Below are 18,147 nucleotides of genomic sequence, written 5' to 3' on the forward strand. Positions count from 1 at the left end.
AATGATACGTATCACACGCGTAACGCACTCCATTGTAATGCTGTGACTAGATAGGGGCGCTCTCCGCCGCTGAGCGATTAGTTTTCACATCACGTCCCCGGCAAACGTCACCGCACAGGCATTCACCAGACTGCATGCATGGGCCGATATCGGTTGACCCACTTTCCCTTTCCGTTGCTATGCGCGTTGTTATTTTTACACGCTCCAGTCACAAATAAATCATCACAAAGCGATCGTGGCGGAAAACAAGCGCGTTGTGGCTTTGTTTGCCGGAATCGAAGCAAACCTATCGCGTATCGAGTTCTCAGTTTGCACCGTGCTGCGGAAGAGGGAAGGTGAAGCTGGAAGACAAGAAATGACGTCACAGTGTATTCTAATCAGTAAGATGACTCACGGCTTGGTGCATGCCCGATGCACTCCCATCTAGCCAGTCGTGATGTCTGGTATTCATATCACTCGTCAACACACAGAGGAAAGTCTGAATGCAAGAGATGAGGCCATGAATTAGTATGCCTCATCATTTTACAAACACAACTTATATTGAGGCCGATCAAACACTCTATTTGTGCAATTTCAACTACGTCAAGTGTGTATATATATATATATATATATATATATATATATATATATATATATATATATATATATATATATATATATAAGTGTATATATATATATATATATATATATATATATATATATATATATATATATATATATATATATATATCACCCTCTGCCTCTGCCCTCCATCCTTCCCCCTCTCTTTCTCCCATTGTCTCACTTTTCCATCATTTAATAGCGATTTTGCTACAACAAATTAATGCACTTATAATATTTCTCATGTAGGCTACATGTCAACTGAATACAATTTATTGTAAAGAAAACACCGCCATTCATGACAAATTGTTACGTGAACACGATCAGAACTAATTTCGGGAAATTGGATCTTTTATTTGTCAACTTATCAAAAGTGTCAGGTGCCCTATAGCTGAAGGTTGCAATATTACAAATTACCCATAAAAACAAGTGAATTGCAAAAAACGAAAAGTAGATGAGCTTAAGTTTGCTTATTAAACAAATATTATTACAATATCCTATTTTCTAAATTAGTTCAAATCGTGTTCGTGAGAAAGGGACTGAAAAATAGTTGCCATAGGCACTAATCGATTTCAGCTTCATACTCAGAAATATATTGATCTACAGTCTGTATATAAAATTGCGACCATACCATGATATCACAAAAAATGGAATTATAAAAAATTAATGCAGCAAGCACGGGGACATGTTAGATAGTGCTTAATTTACGTAGAGATCACAACATACGTAATGTAGGCATGTGTTATACTATGGTCTGTCGATCGCCGTCTACAGTACCTTTTCATTCCAATCAGTAACTTCCCATGTTAGTGCCTCCCTAGACGCTTGTCCTTGAGCAAGCAGCGGCGCTCTAGTATTGATATTCTTTTCTGAGCGCTCTTGTTTCCGATAAAAAACCCTGTCACGATAAAGCGATTGATTCAAGTGGGACTAACACTACACTCTCGACTTCGCAAGGAGACGGGGAGCTCGACATATTGACGATAAATGTGTGATGCAGTCTGGATCTTGCTCTAACTCGACCGTATCTTAATACACTGGCGTTTGGATCGTAGAAATGTAAGGAGGTTAAATATAAAGTTTTCAGAATCTTGGCACAATGGGTTGTTTCTCATTGGCTGACTGTTAGAGAACGCTCAATTGCTCTTTGTCCGGACACCAATCTATAATCGAGCGATATAACAATTTATTTATCCATTCATTTATCTCCCGATCTGTCAGTCTGTCTGTCTGTCTGTCTGTCTGTCTGTCTGTCTGTCTGTCTACAGTGTCTAGTATTTGTCTATCTGTGTGTCTTTCTACTCTTCTTACGGGAGTCAACAAGGAGAAGGTTTACATCGGCCTCACTAATAACACCTGCAATACGCGCTTCTCTAATGACATGCAATCGTTCCGTAACAAAACATATGGGAACAGTACAGAGTTTTCAAAGTTCATTTGGTTTCTAAAAGACAATTTTGTGGTCAATTACTGACAAAGCATCGCGAGCTACTCCAACATCAGCAAGCGATGCAAGTTTTGTATATCAGAAAAGCTGCACATAATCAATACTGACAAATCTACGCTGTCAAAAAACGCTCTGAGTTGGTTTCAAAACGTCACCATCAAAACAAAGTTATATTTATCAGATGTAAACACCACTTAGTACGGCCACAACCATATAAGTGGGAGTGTAGAGCTAACAATCCTTTCAGTTCTGTCTGAAGATTGCAGGATACGTGAAACTCAAGTAAGAGATATTATCACTTTGTACTTGAAGTAATTTGTGTCATTATGATAATTATATAATTATATATAATATATGTGTGTGTTTGTGTGTGTTTTCAAGTGCAAATTTGCGAGAGCGATATATTCTGGGAGAAAATAAGACTTTTTAACTGACACCTCGACCAGTTTTTGACCATTGATGTGACTATTCGAGATGTTTGCCTGGTAGGGGCGCTATACACCGAATGGTCAGAGGTTTAACTGAAAACAAAACTGTATGTTTTCAGTCCTTGCATTGTGTTTCTAAACCTTGGAATGCACTCCTAATCTTTCTCTCTGCAGATATTACCTTTAATTGAAAAAAAAAACTTCTGTAAAACAAAAATACGATTTCACTTGTGAATATTTTAATTCCCCCTTGTTGACTCAAAATGTACAATCCATATATTACAATAAAACTACAAAAATATAAACATCCATGACTGTGAATATGAAAATGGAGTATGCCAAAACTCCATCGTCGCCCTACAAAATCTCCCTAAGGTCATCCGAGATGCCGATGTATCAAATCTAAACATTCAATGAGCCCAAAATACATGTAGATGACGACAATTTTTTATATTGCATAGTGGTTCTGTAAATTTTATCTGACAGTAAGACGACAAAACATGTGTTGTTTTGAGGAGATATTTGGTTGAAAAGAGAAAATTCCATTTCATATTGACGCAGATTTATATACATACATAAGTTCATATATATACATATACATAATGCATTTGTATATATATATATATATATATATATATATATATATATATATATATATATATATATATATATATATATATATATATATATATATATATATATATATATATTAGTTAGATCAAGTACAGATTTAGTCATAACTCAGGGTTTCATAGATTTCACCAATCGTCTAATGACAACCAGATTACTAAGTTTGGTTTCTTCACACATACATATATTTATATATATATATATATATATATATATATATATATATATAATAATATATATATATATATATATATATATATATAAATATACAATTAAGTTTAGCAGTGTGCATGACTTTGTGACAAAAAAACAAGAAACAAACAAATATATGAGCAATTCGGGAATAGCTTAAAGATTGTTGTTTATATCCGTTACCAAGGTTAAAAATACTCAGTATACTGTTTGTTTATACAAATGACACGACATTGTGAATAAGATTTTGATTTGTCGTCAAAAGAATAATATATAGCCAATCGAAGATATTGACTTTGAAAACTACACAGACTTGACAGTGAGTGTTGGTGTTCACTTCCCTATCGTTGGGAGATTGTATTTTGATGTTGTGAAAGTTTTCTTCACATTGCTTGCGGATGGTCGTTTTGAGTTGTCTTGTCATGTCTAATTTTATACAACTGTCATAGTAAATGAGTTGACTTAATATGTCTGGAGCGTAATCGACGATTTTTGATTTCTTCGGAAAATGTAAATAATTTATGAAAACAGCATTTGCTATCGAATAGGGTTTACTAAGCATGTTCCAGATCGATTCGTTTTGTGAGCACAACTTCTTTCTGAGAAGGTCGAGCTGAACTGACATGTTGTGAGTTGTGAAACTTCGAGGAGCATTGTCACAATAGCACTTCAGCTTTTCAGTGGCCAACCAGTAGCAAAAGGCCATTGTGATATCGGAGGTTACGGGTAGCCAACCCATTAGCAGCGTCAACACACTCTCTACTGACAGAGCGGTGCATCTACATTGTTACCTAAGCAGGTGTGCTTGAAAGGGGGCGCCATTATGTACATCGGCCACGAAAAAAAATCATGAAGGATTGTTATCAACGCAATACACTAACGTCAACATTATAACAATTTTCTGACTATATTGACACTCCATATTCATTAGATGAGCCGGGTACCGGAAATGCTCGTATTGCTACCACTCTTTGCGAAAGGCAGTCTTGTTATGCAGGTTAAACTATTATTTCCGTAAACTGGAATTCAGCTTTAAATATGTCAACTACAATACTGAAAATTGCAGGGCTCCCCTTCCGTCGATAAGCAGTTGAATTGTAATTTTCAATAAGTCGATACCGGAGTGCGCATGCCCGGTATATGCCACTTAACAAATCGCTGTAGATCAACAAAGCATATAGGTTTCGTGCTTAGATAGAGTCGGCGGGTTCAAAGTGGTTTAACAACTACCGGGCAATTTCTCAGACTTGTTAATGCCACTTATGGGAATATTACCGGGCGGACGTTTTGTTTACTGTCTGATTTCAAATGCATAGAAAAACTTATGGCACGGAACAACCACACCCAACTTTATTACTTGTTACTGAGTAACAATCGCCGGGCAGCGCAACAGGTTGCCACGAAAAAAAATCACGATTTGACGTTGCATTTTGGGTGTCTATAAAAGCTGTTCAACCAGCTCTACTCCAAAACTGCACATTAAGGCGATGTGTTTACAAAATGGAGGGCGATCCAATTTGGATAACAAAAAAAATCATTGTCCTGGGGCATACCAGTGACTCAACTGGTCAATGGAACAATATGGCTACCTGTATACACTCACTTGGTCCGAGCATGGAGGTAGGTACTTTAGAGGTGTTAGTACCCCATTCATGACGTTAGTAAAAATGTGAAAGTCTATACCCAGCCACTGCCACTTCTGTCGATGTACTTTGGTTTTACATTGTGAAAGAACTCGCTGAACGTTTATGTGGCCGATTTCTTTTCTATCTAAAGGGTCGGTGACCCAAATCAAACTTTATTGACAAAAAAGTGGAGGGCTTTGTTGTCAAGTTGGTCCACCCTTCTAGCCAATTGACGCAAGAAAGCAGTATCATCTTACGAAAATGGTGGTGCGCTTCCCTTTGCAGTGCCACAGACTCGTGATGCATTGGGAACTAAAATCACTATGGGCCTTTCTCGATCGAGTGGCATAAATTTGACACCTTTCTAGAAGCTGTTAGTTTTGGCGTTCTTTCACCACACCGATCCGGCACTGGTGAAATCGTTCTCGGCCATTAAATTTCGACGACTCCACTTCTCTATTGTTCTCCTCATCACTCTTTTCATGTGTTAATCACCGAATAAATCGAGGGATTTGTAAAACAATGAAATTGTGCCTTCTGAAGCTCTATGATGCTGCTATAAGCAATCTCAATAATTTGAAAGTATATAATATTGCATAATATATCATTGATACTCGAATATCGAGTCCCCTTACTCTTTAAGCTTACACATTTACAGGGTTAAGACAAGAGAGTTGAACCCAAATTGAATAAATTGACTGATTTATACTCAAAGGAAGTTGCGGCAGAATATGGTATTTTATACCAGAACAGCATGATAATGATAATCAGCCCCGATTGAGGTCGTGCCTTTGTCTTTCGTTATATACTCTGAAAATATTAAGTTTGTAATGCGGCACGAGAGACCTCAACGACAAAAGCTAACCAAGGAAACTTCTGTATTCTTTTAGGAAATGATAACGATGGGGAAATTCAAGTTCTGTCGATATCGGCTTACATTCAGGCATAAAAACTGCTTCAAAACTACCAATTATAGGTTATCGATTGACGATTATGGCATGATCACGCCACGGTGAGAAGAAACACTATATATGTTTTGCAGATCGATGGAAACTTTATAAATGGCATAATATCTTTATGTTTCAAGATTTCACCATTATGATAATAATTCAACGATAAAATAAAAAGTTATACATCGATATACATTACGCTTTCTCCTGGTGTTGAAAGTCTATGTTGTCAACGTTACTGCTATAGTTTTCCATGGCAACGTTATTACAGTTCGTGTTGTTCGGGTTTTCTTCCACAGGCGACGGGTAATTTAAATACTCGGGCATATCAAGCCCGTCAATTCCGACTAGATTGTTTTCGTCCTCCGAGTGGCCATCTGTGCTGCTGTCGTCGGATATAAAATGAAAGTGGGGAATTATTTCCGCGAGAACGTCGTCAACGGCAGACGACTGGGAGCGTCGTTTGTTGCCACTTTCGCTACTCGAGTCGATTTCGGACTTTTCCTGTGTGTGCTGAATGATGTCGGGGTCGGGAGTTGGCGAGTATTCTTTGGCGTTGGGATTTTCAAAGAAAAGGTCTTGGAATTCGTGTTCTCTTTCACTGTCCCTCTGCTCGTTGTCTTCATTTTGTTTCCCGTCTGTCTCGGTCTCGTAACCGTCATTGTCGTGGGAAAAGATGTTTCGCACGTGCACGCGTCGATTTGAGCCGAAGTACAATTTCCCGCTGTTATTGTCGGGCGGTGCGTCCGTGTTCGGGTCCTGCCGTGGCGGTAGCTGCGCACGCACCTGTAACTCCCCATCTTGTCTGAACAGGTTGGCCTGGATGTGGCCGACTCCCTCATTGGCGCGTGAATTTCTCCTCCTTTTCTCTCTGCATGACGAAACAAAGACAGAAACAGCGACCACGACAGCGACAAAAAATATAACCGCCCCTCCCGCGGTAACTCCAATCACAAGAGCGGGGAACTCTTCTTTTTGCTGGGGACCCACTTTCAGTGACGTCGTACTACCTGTGGTTGTCTCCCTGCCATCCGCGCCATCTGTTGTCTGGATGGTCGTAATTTTGGTCGTGTGGGCTGGCGTAGTTGGGATGGGTAGAACGCTCAGGGTTGCTGTGGCCGTCGTGTTTCCCGCGATGTTAGCAACGACGCACGACAACCTGGTTCCGTCGTCGTCAAGGTGTGTGTTGAAAATTGTGATGGTGGACCCGTTGACAGAAAACCTCGCGGGCCAGCTGCTGTCAACTTCATTACCATTCACTGACCAAGCATACAAAGAAGGGGGTGGGTTGGAATTCGACCGAACTTCAAATACAGCCGCTTCGCCGGCGAATAACTTCGACGAACGCGGATACCATGGACGATCTTGGCTTGAAATAAACCTCAACTGGCCCCACATCACACGTGAGGGTCTCGTTGGCAACACACGTTATTTTTGCCCCGTTGTCGGAAGCGTAAAGAGGCCATTGATAGGCTACGTCAGCGAGAGAGCTGAACGAACGGTTTTCAGACAACAGAATGCCCGATTTAAACCATTGTAGTTCCGGTAGTGGGTCGGCGTTTCTGAATATGCAATTTACATCGAGTTTTTCCCCTTCCAAGTAATAGTCTTGCAGTGTTGTCGGAAAGCATTGAGGATATTGTCCGGCTGGGAATGTATCGATCGTAAGCAGTGCCTTAGACGATGCTATAAGTTGTCCCAAAAACGGACTCAATTCAAACACAATGCACCAATACAGACCAGCGTCCGTTGCCAGTGTATTCATGATTTGTAAACTGAATTCACCTTCCGAGTTCTGCCCGACGATTGTGTATCTCGACGGTTCGATGCTGTTTATTCGCGCCTCGTAAACAGTGTCGTTGTTCGTAAATGTGGCATCTTCCTTCACCCACTGGACAACGTACCTGTCGTTCAGATTGCCGACGGTGCACCTCAGTACGGCTGCCCCACCTTCCGTCACCGCAGTGTCATTTGGCTCGATCACAAATACGGGCTGCGTAGCCATCGCCGCTGTCAAAATCGCCCAAAATATGCATAGCTGCACCAGCGCATACCGAGCCATAGTTGCTTGTTGTCACAGCGCTTGTTATTAATTCGTAATTTCCAAATCAGCCATCGAGTTGTTTTTAGCGAGAGTGTGTCATCGCAGTTGTATACGTGAGCGGGTCAGCTCGCACCTACGCCCATTGAATTGTTCTATCGGGAGAAAGTGGCCTCTCTTTTTGTGTATGCACACCTATTACTTAACCAGAGATCAGCGTTGAACCTACAACCGCATCTATTCATATGCAAAGCTCTCACCGACGTGTTTTGTGTCGCTGGACAATGGATGGGGCGATTTCACTGCGATTTGAATATGCCTCACCACAAATCAGAACCGAAGTGTTTTGACCCGCTATTATTCAAAACTGCAATAGTATTGAAAAAACTCTAAATTTTTCGGGTAAAATTGCATTCTAAGTACTTTCTGGAGGCTGATATTTCTCATGCAACACCTGTTGCTAGGTGCAAGATTTCGCCCGCGAAGTTCATGGTTCCTCTGAATGAAAGTGGGCCCATTTGCGGAGCACGCGAATGCCCTCCCTGGGGCCAAAGGTCACTATGCGGATGGACTGATCCAAAAGAAAGGTACCGCAAGCGCTCACTGCAAGGCCATTGAAGTCAATTTGTTGTCAAGTGGGATACATAAATCATGTATATATGTTACAACTGTAGCTTGCAAATTATTCCGACCCAATTGGCCAGGTTTAGTCGTAGACCGCTCAACTGTGTTGACCCTGCAGTCATGAGGTCGGCATCATAGAAAGCAACTTTATCCAAGTGTTTGAAAATGAGCACCATACACAACAATATATAAACGACGGGTAATATATAAATATTTTTATCATATACCCATGCCCATATTGCTACATTCTAGTGACGTTCAACGTAAAATATCAGCCGTGATATTTCACGGTAAACGTCGAGATATGCACGATGAACGTCATCAGTTTTAGAGTTTTCCCGAACTACATTAGCAGTTTGTTGGTAAACAACGTAAACAACAAAATGGCTGCCGCTCCCCGCCTGCGAAGCGATGTCGCCGACGTAAAAACTTGAAGGGCCCTGTGCAGATTGCTGAGAATAAAGTTAAACGGAATACGGAATCGAGGGTCCTACTAATTACTGCCCGTCACTGCCCGTCACTGCCCGTCAGGAAATTAGCCTTCCAATTACTGTAATCAGTCGATATTTCAATACCAAAGACCACTACTCTTTGTAAAAACGAACGAAATATATTCCAAGATCCGAAAAATGTTGATTTTCGAACGAGTAGCAACGCTAATCGTGTGATCGTACATGCATCACCATTGGCCATACATACTGCCCGTCGACGTCCGACCACTGCCCGTCACTGCCGTCGGGAAATTTACCTTTCAACGACTGTAATCAGTTGATATCTCATATCAAAAACATTACTTACTATACAACCAAACAAAATTGTCGTCCCAGACCCCAACAACGTTGATTTGCGAACGAGTGGCAACGCTGATCGTAATCGATGTCCGAACACTGCCTATCATCGCTGCCCGTCGAGTAGAGAACTTAGCGCTCCAATATTCACGTTAGTTCTGAGACAGGACTCGGGCATTTGGAGTAAAACAGACTCTTTAATATTTTGTAGCTTTCTATTATATAAGTGGTCTTGGTATTGATATATCGACAGATTACAGTAATTGGAAGGCTAATTTCCTGACGGGCAGTGACGGGCAGTGACGGGCAGTGATTAGTAGGACCGGGGCTTCGAGGAACACGGGTATTTCTGGTTGCAAAATACGGAAATAACATGTTGAGTCTTGAAATGTTTTCCCATGGTATTTTGCGGGGTCAAGTTCTAGCAAACATTCTGCCGTTCGTACGGCGCCGGCACTGTGCATGGTCTCCCCCGAACAGGTAGTGAGCGCGTGGCGTGACAGGGATGTCGCACGCGCGACGACTGTTGACATGGCAACTCTCAGGGTAAATAAACAAAATGGCGTCCCCTCTCCGCGCGAGCTCCGTGCCGTACGACGATCGAAATCAGGATAGATTTAAAGCCGAGCACAGTTTTTGATCGATTACAGTTGTAATAGCATATTGCACCTAAAAGGTTCCTCCTGTAGACGATTTTTGTATCCCGGTGTCTTTCTGCTTGGGTTTCATTGAGATATGGACAACTTGCAGCGATGTCGCGCGTGATGTTTACTTCGTCGTATACTTTATGAATGAAGCCTGTTCACATAAACATTCTGATATTTATGCGCAAGGCGTAATAAAGTAAAGCCTCAAAATTTAAGGTTTTTTTGTTGTATTAGTAAAATTATGGGCATGGGTATATGATAAATCAGTTATTACCCAATATCGCCTGTTCCTTGTGTCGTATCAGCATTCGTGTCATTTGTGCTGCGTCAGACACTCGACTTCGTCTCGTGTCTGACGCAGCACAAATGACACTCATGCTGATACGACACAGGAACAGGCGATATTGGGTAATAACCTCTAATAATCTTTTAGCAGCGTCACGATTGTATCATCTTCGTTCACATTGCAATATCGTATGTTTGCCTGTTATTAACATTGAATATTGATTTCTTCTCGTAAGTAATGGCGGTTGCTATGACGATAAGTATGCAGCGATCTTAGAAGGTGGCAAACACGAATTTCGAACTTAGGAAGAGAAGTGAACTGAAATAACCATTACATAATTTTTTTCACGCGTACGGAAATAACAAAAGCGAATTTGTGCCCCGTTGCAAACAAGTGAAATGCAAGGCTGCAATCATAAACAATTTATTCAAAAGTTTAAAAATGAAACGAGACAACAGCTGTCGTCTGCGCGGGAGATTGTCGTTATAATACTTCGAGTTGGTATGAAAGGTAATAATAATAATAATATTTATTTCTTTAAAGCGCACTACACATACGTCTCAGTGCGTCTTACACATTTAAAATCGATAAAATACCAGCAAAGCATGATAAATTTAAAGTGTAAAAACAAAGGTACTGTTTTGTACTCTTTATCTCATCGTCAAAAAACGGACACTTTTGCTGACAAGATTGTTTCCTTTTGACCGGAGTCAAAGTAAACAAAAATGTGATGATAAGAGTTCTCGACAGCCCTACACCCTATTATTTGATCCCACGCAACGTGAAAGAAACAAATATCACAAGATCTACAACTCAAAGAAATCGGAAATTTCCCCAACTCCTGGTTACTATTACCTTTCCGACTGGACTCATGATAATCTTCGAAATTCATGATACGGGTACCTGAAATGATGCTATACGGAAGATAGGAATTATCTTTAAAACCCAAATTAGTCCAAGAAATTGTAAAACATCTTCTAAAATGTTATCCAGAGTTGCTAATGCATTCACGGGACCTACAGAGCTCGAGATCTGACATTCCATTACGTACGCTGTTAACCGCGGTTACTCTACCCGAACCGTTGGTATAACCAACTTAAATTTGCCTCACACTGACCGGAGCATCACGCGACCGTACCGCATATCGATGGTATAAGACACAACTTTCATTTATTTATACAAATCATTTGAACATGTTTATAACAGCATTTGTTTGAGTAAGCAGATTATTGTTATGGTTCTTGGCGAACTCCATTGACCCGGTGACTCACATTATTTCGATAGCTTCACTGTGCCGTTGTCAGAGTACGATGAGAAGTGATACTTATAAATTCAACAAATGACTTGGTGTCACATCAATGGTTGATAAATGGCCAGAAATAATAAACACCCTATTTAAACTTCTCGTGTGATGGTAACTGTACACCCCATAAAACACTGAAAAATGAGCTTTGCCTTCGGGCACAGAGCTAATTGAATGCGCAATGTCGAGCTCAGGGGGTTGGATAGAGTGGCGGATGGGGTCCCAAGTCACATAGTTTTCGACGTTTTGAGTTCGTTTATCCCGGTGAGTTTACCACACTGAAGGCATGCCAAACGATTGGTGACTACACAATGAAAGAAATTCTATGTGGTTACTGAGAAGGGTTTTTAAGCAATGACAACGAACATTCATAATTAGTACTGGGGCCACTTTAGCCGCAATGATACATCGCCACATCCTTTTTGACAACAAGCGAAAAATATACATTTGGAGTGATTTAGGTCCAAGGCAGAATGCTCCTCGCAGACATATTTGGACTCTCAAACTTTTACAATATTGTTTTGATTAGCACTTGAGGGGTCTTATTATAAAGCCTATGGATTTGCACAATTTTTTTGCCGGCTTAGTTTTGTGAAATTCAGGGATTTTTATTTTGTCCCATAGAGATAACACAGGGATGGCGGTCATTCTGAATTCAAATATCGGTTAATGTTGGGTAATACATTTGTCTATAATTAAACTTTATACGGTTATCCCCGATTTGTATTCTTGATTTTGTCATAGAATCGTTTGAAGTTTGCTTGATGAAAGTTTGAGCAAAAGTTTAAGTTTTTCATTTTCGAGCTCGAGGCGCGAACTTAGTACCTTGAGCGCAAAACAGACGTGTACACTGATTTCTCACTGTTACAAAGGCCAGATCAATAGCAAAGGCCATGCACAGCGGCACAGGCGACTGTAGATTGTTTAGACACAGATGTTCATATCCCTTTTTAACAAAAGAGTGTCCCACATATCTAAAAGGAGTCTATTTTCAATGCACTTCTGCTTCGAATACTGTATTAAAACTGTTTTCGCCTTTGTGAGTGTTTTTTGACCCCAGTGTTCCCACAAGTGTAGTGATTTTGTATCGGGTATCATCTTACAATCACGAAGCGTGCCGGTAACTTATCTTCTGTAACGTGATAGTATGACTAAATTTAAGTTATAAATAAAAATGGGAGATCATCGTAACTCAGAAAACTTTGAGTTCTCTCTCTCTCTCTCTCTCTCTCTCTCTCTCTCTCTCTCTCTCTCTCTCTCTCTCTCTCTCCTCTCTCTCTCTCTCTCTCTCTCTCTCTCTCTCTCTCTCGTTCGGTCATTTTGTCTGTGGCATTGGGGTAGAGAGGGAAAGTAAAAAGATATTTCGCAATGAAGGATCGAGATTTCACCAACGTCTGTGTCTGTTGTTTTCATTATTTATGCAAGACGTTTTGACAAATTACATTTGGCATATGCTGAGAAACCGTTAAAATGAAGGCAGAATGAAAAAAAATGAACCTTGCCATACATTCTTGAGTGGGGGCGCAAATCGGATGAGCATGTGAATAATGTACAAGAAATGAAATAATTATGCAAGGGATCGTGTTTAGCGGATGACGCGGGTTTTTTATTTGATGTGGAAATCATCATTAATGTGCTATAAACCAGGAGAGTATCATCCAATATGCCGCATAAAACGGTGATTGGCATGTATTGTTGCTGCGCCAAACTTGTGATTATTGTGAAGGTTGTTATAGTCAACGAATTCTGATGAAGGAGTATTGCATCGGTTAGTATGGTCTTTCACCAGGACTTTCAGGGCTGAATGACAAAAGCTTGAGAACTGACCATTTCATGACCCCCTTATTTCTACCGTAGACATGACCTTACATCCGGGTATGTTGATTGGTGAAGCTGCGTGTTTGATTAAACTCTCTCCAAAAGTGTATAATGTTATTGTCATCAATGTTCATTGAATTCTGTACTGGATAACTGCTGCGACTTCAAGCGAAAATTTGTTGTTTTCAGCTGCAAAAAGATGAACTTTGAATATTAAATATCATGAAGAATGTGAGGACAGATAGAAGGTCACCTGGAAGTCATCCGATGAAAATAGACTGATATAATCACTCGATAATATGATAAGCAATAGCCTTGTTCATTGGGTCATTAACATAAATAGACATCTCCTTGGCAGATATATTACCAGACCTATGACATATAGTGTAATAGCATAGCCCAGTAAACATAAAAACGATAGTTCTAAACAATGACGCAGTCGAAATGCAATACGATTTGAATTTCTTTGAAAGTGATAGAGCAGACGACAGGAAAAATTAGTGGAAAATTTAGATAATATTTTACTGCTTAAAGCAGTTGCAGTTGATATTTATTTGAATGTGGATAGTGGACTCTGAGTTGATCCTGTTCGTGTCATTAGTCAAAGTCACGGTGTCATATGAAACTCAACCCTCGGCAAAGTTCAACAGCCTCATTGGAGGAACATTTTATGATGGTGGACTTCCCGGAAACTATAGCGAAAAGGCCCCTCGCTTTACATGATCACGATTGTATGACTTAAGCCTATACTGAGATCCACTAAGAAATAACATTCTTTCTTTCAGTAAGTTGCTTCATTTGCGAAGAAAAAAAAAAATATTTTCTTGAAGCAATTTTTTGTTGCGCCCTTTATTCTAGCATTAAATGCTAAGTAAATACATACATTCCTGATTGTATATATAGCAAAGTCCAATAATAGGTAATTTGAACTCCGTTCAATTATTCCGCTCCTCAGCTTCTCAGTGCAAAACCAAGGCTTCAATGCTTTCAGATTCGCGCACTACAAAAAATGTACAGAAGTTTCCGCTCCTCAGTAAAGATGAATATTCAATATAATGGAGTCCTCCACTTGGGCTAAATAAGAGTCTTTTCGATTTTCATTAGTGTTGCGTTTGTATTTCTGAGACCTTTCTTAAATCTGTAAAAAAATCTAGATTGTTCATGACAATTTAGAATAGTAGCTGAATACTGATTTAATACTTTATAATATCGGGCATAATTAAACATGCAGAACTTGTTGCTATAAAACAATTTTTAACGGGTCATTTATAAATGACTGAAACAGGTAAGGGGGTCATTTCATTGATTGGAGGTTAAAAACCGTCACCATGGCATCGTGTAACGACACCGTTGCAGCCCACTTTATCCATGTCTGAATTACCACCCCCTGAAATGAGAATCGTCAATGTTTTCCGAAGCTTCAAATAAACAATTTTGCAAGTCTGCACGCACAACAATAACGGCAGCCAAAGTTATCTCTATATCAAGCGAAGCTATCTGTGCATAGTGAATGATGGCGACGCATGGCTATAGGCTACCAAACTTGATAGATCGATATCGATTACAAGCAATCAATTGCAATCAATCGATTGTAAGCACTCCAGGCAACAAAAGAAATATATCCCATGGTAACCCTGTATAGTAACCACGTCTATGAGAATTGCAGCCTGGAAAGGGGGGGGGGGGGCAATAACCGTAAATGACACGGCACTCCTATTGTGAGCTTGAGCTGAGCCGTGAACTTGCCGGCAACAGTGTCATTAAGTTTGATTAACAACTTAAGGCTTAAGTGGGACAGTGTTGGCTGAAAACGTTATTTTCTTCATACTTCACATCTCTTTGACATACATAAACTTGAAAATTCTTTTTCCGAGTATTACTTAGGACATTTTCTCAGCAATGAAATTGGTTGACAAGTTGTGAAACTGATTCAGAAACGGACTGTGTACCTCGCAAATAAAATATTTTGCTTCTTTCTACATTTTGCGATATAGTTTTAAAAACCTAGCGCCTTTGTATATCGGCAGGTCCTTCCTTCCACCACCATCGGTCCTATGCCGACACTTGGACACATATCAAATAAGGCATATCAAAATTCACTGCTTGGAGAGCGAACGACTAGGAAATTCTATATCTGCATATGTCACCGGCGCCTCTTTTTGAGCAGATTTTACCAGACTTTCTCCCTGACCAGCGCCATGTTCATTACCGTGAAAGTCAAGTTCAGCATAAACCAATCCTTCCACATTTCTAAATCTCTTGCCATCCGGTAAAGCGTTTCCATTGTCAGCAATCGGTGGTTGATTCTGTTTTCTAGAGCCGGTTTTATCGTAGTTTGGTGGTCGCGTTTCGGGACGATTCTTTTCCTTGCAAACCGTTGCGTATGTATAATCGATCTCTTCTTGGCTGGGAAGACGTTCTGCACGCTCTAATGACACTTTCAGGGAGGTTTCATCCGGTGATGCGGTGTTGTCTTCTGTATGTTTCGCTTCCAGATTCAAACATTTCACAGCAATGATCGGCTGTAGATCTTCATATTGTACTGAATCGTTGTTCATCTTAGAGTTCGCATACACGTCATGGTTGGACTCGCGATTTTTCGGTTTGTTTTCGGGTCGGGTGATGCTACATTCGAATGGTTTTTCTCCCTGATACATAGACTTTGTGACTTTGATCGGCTGTAGATCTTCGTACTCCGTTGTCATCTCATTCATCTCGGCGCCAGTGCTAACGAACGCGTCATGGCGGGACTCGTGATTCTCCGGCTCGACGTCGGCCCCGGGTTGCCCATCGTCTTTCGTCAGACGAGTTTTTCTGCAGCGGAAATACACGATGAAACTTACCGCTGCGACGAGAACGACAGCAGCAATTGATACTATTACAATATTGACTACTGCAAAGCCCGGATGAGAAGGCGGCTCCACCTCATCCAACGGCAGAAACGTTGACTGTTGTCTTTTTGTCAATACCGACGTAGATGGCGCTGTTTCTGTCGTTTCCTGGGTAGAGAAAGCTTTTGAGACATTTAAACGGACGGAAGCGCGCACAGTTTCATTGTTGCCAGCTTGACAGCTAACCAAGGAATCATCATCCGTTTCCTTCACCGACTGAAAGATCAAAGCGCTCCCATCATCTCTATCTACGATTCGATAACTTGTTGATGAGGAGATTTCGTCACCGTTTACAAACCAGAAATATTCTTCCACTTTTGGATTTGAACGAACAGAACAATTGACCGTGACATTGTCCCCAACGTTTGACTGTATGTCATCTGTGGTAACAGAGATTATAGGGCCATAGTGTACACTGATAGGTCCAATCGAACATTCTCGCTTCTCTGAAATGGCGGGGCCTGTCATGGAGCACACTATGTGACTACCGTCATCTTTTGCCGTTAAACTCCATGAATCATTCACACCTTGACGAGAACTCTTTCCCGCCTTTGCGAGCGCCGTTCCATTCTCTCTAACTCCGTCCCTAACCCACTGAAAGTAGACCGGGGCATTGCCACCTCGGGACCAACATTCCGTTTGTAGCATGTCACCCTCTGTATAGTTGCGCGTTGACGTTTCACATCTCGGATATTTCGCGTTTGGCGGGTACAAAACTTTTATCCGCGCGTTTCTGCTTCGCTCAATATCGTTGTCAATGTCAGCATGATATATACGACAGTGATACTTGTCAGCACTTGCTTTGCTTATATTTGCAATGTTTAAGTCGTATACACCGGATTCTCTTGCATCAATGACACTGAACATATCTGAAGACTTTGCCGAGATGGGTAGTTGTAAGCTGATATGACCACGTGAAATTCTCGACCCATTTCGAAACCAACGTACGTAAAAGCTGTCATTGTTAAACTTGTCTAGCTGACAGTGTAGAGTCACATTTTGTCCCTCAACAACAGTCTGATCGGATGGCTCTTGTCGGAACGAGGGTCTTGAAATCACTGTCAAATATGCCTCTCTGAAATCTGTCGTTGCATTCCCGCCTTTCAACAAACTGCACCTGTACCAACCTTGAGCAGGCTTAGCTGCGGACTTCACTGTTAGCAGACTGGCTTTAAGAGACTTCGATGAAATGTTGTAATTTTCGTCCCTGTTAATGACAGATCCATTACTACTCATATTAGCCGAGGAGAACGTCCACTGTATAGAATATGGGTCAATAATGCTAACGTTCAGTCGACAACGGAAAACGGCAGACTCGCCTTCAACAACGCTTACGTTCTTTGGTCCTTTGCTGTCGTCGAACCGTGGTTCTGGAGTCGCACGAACGAGTTGAGAATGGAACACCACGAAAAAGATCAAGGCCGGCGAAAACATGTTGAATAAATCTATGCCTGTTACAATGTTCAACATAAAGTTTCCCTTAGTGGTTGTTGTGAAGAAATCTCAGGACTGTTCACTGATTTTACAGATGGTCTGGTTTCATATTGTCGATGCCATTCTTTGCAGCACGATATTATAATACGTGTAGATAAACACAGCAGTCAGCTTGGGGAAATGTAACACAAGCAAGGAAATAGAAAAATCTTGTAGGCAACGATAAGTTATCGAAAACATGTGTTCCGGTATATACGATGTGCTTATCATACATATACATGTATAAATAAACCGTAATATTTCTGATGGCATGTTATGATGTACTATTTTTAATGTTAAACCATATATGATTAAAATTGTAATCTGTGTCCATATTTGAGACTGTAGTCTGTTTACATCGCGAGATTCAGGAATCATCTTCCTTGTACTCGTTGTACTTTGCC

The 18,147-nt window shown here is 40.7% G+C and overlaps 1 protein-coding gene across 1 annotated transcript; it reads right to left on the bottom strand.

Moving 5' to 3' along the window:
• Positions 1-14,227: 14,227 nt before the first annotated feature.
• LOC139142048 (MAM domain-containing glycosylphosphatidylinositol anchor protein 1-like) lies at positions 14,228-17,885 on the bottom strand. The gene has a single exon (XM_070711842.1). It carries the CDS (start codon positions 17,738-17,740, stop codon positions 15,476-15,478), a length of 2,265 nt encoding a protein of 754 aa, XP_070567943.1. The 5' UTR covers positions 17,741-17,885; the 3' UTR covers positions 14,228-15,475.
• Positions 17,886-18,147: the final 262 nt, after the last annotated feature.

Source organism: Ptychodera flava, chromosome 10 (genome assembly GCF_041260155.1).
Source record: "Ptychodera flava strain L36383 chromosome 10, AS_Pfla_20210202, whole genome shotgun sequence".
NCBI classification, from domain to species: Eukaryota; Metazoa; Hemichordata; class Enteropneusta; family Ptychoderidae; genus Ptychodera; species Ptychodera flava.

Excerpts from the sequence above, each read along its gene's own strand:
- LOC139142048 (XM_070711842.1), bottom strand. The coding sequence starts at position 17,740 with ATGTTGAACATTGTAACAGGCATAGATTTATTCAACATGTTTTCGCCG.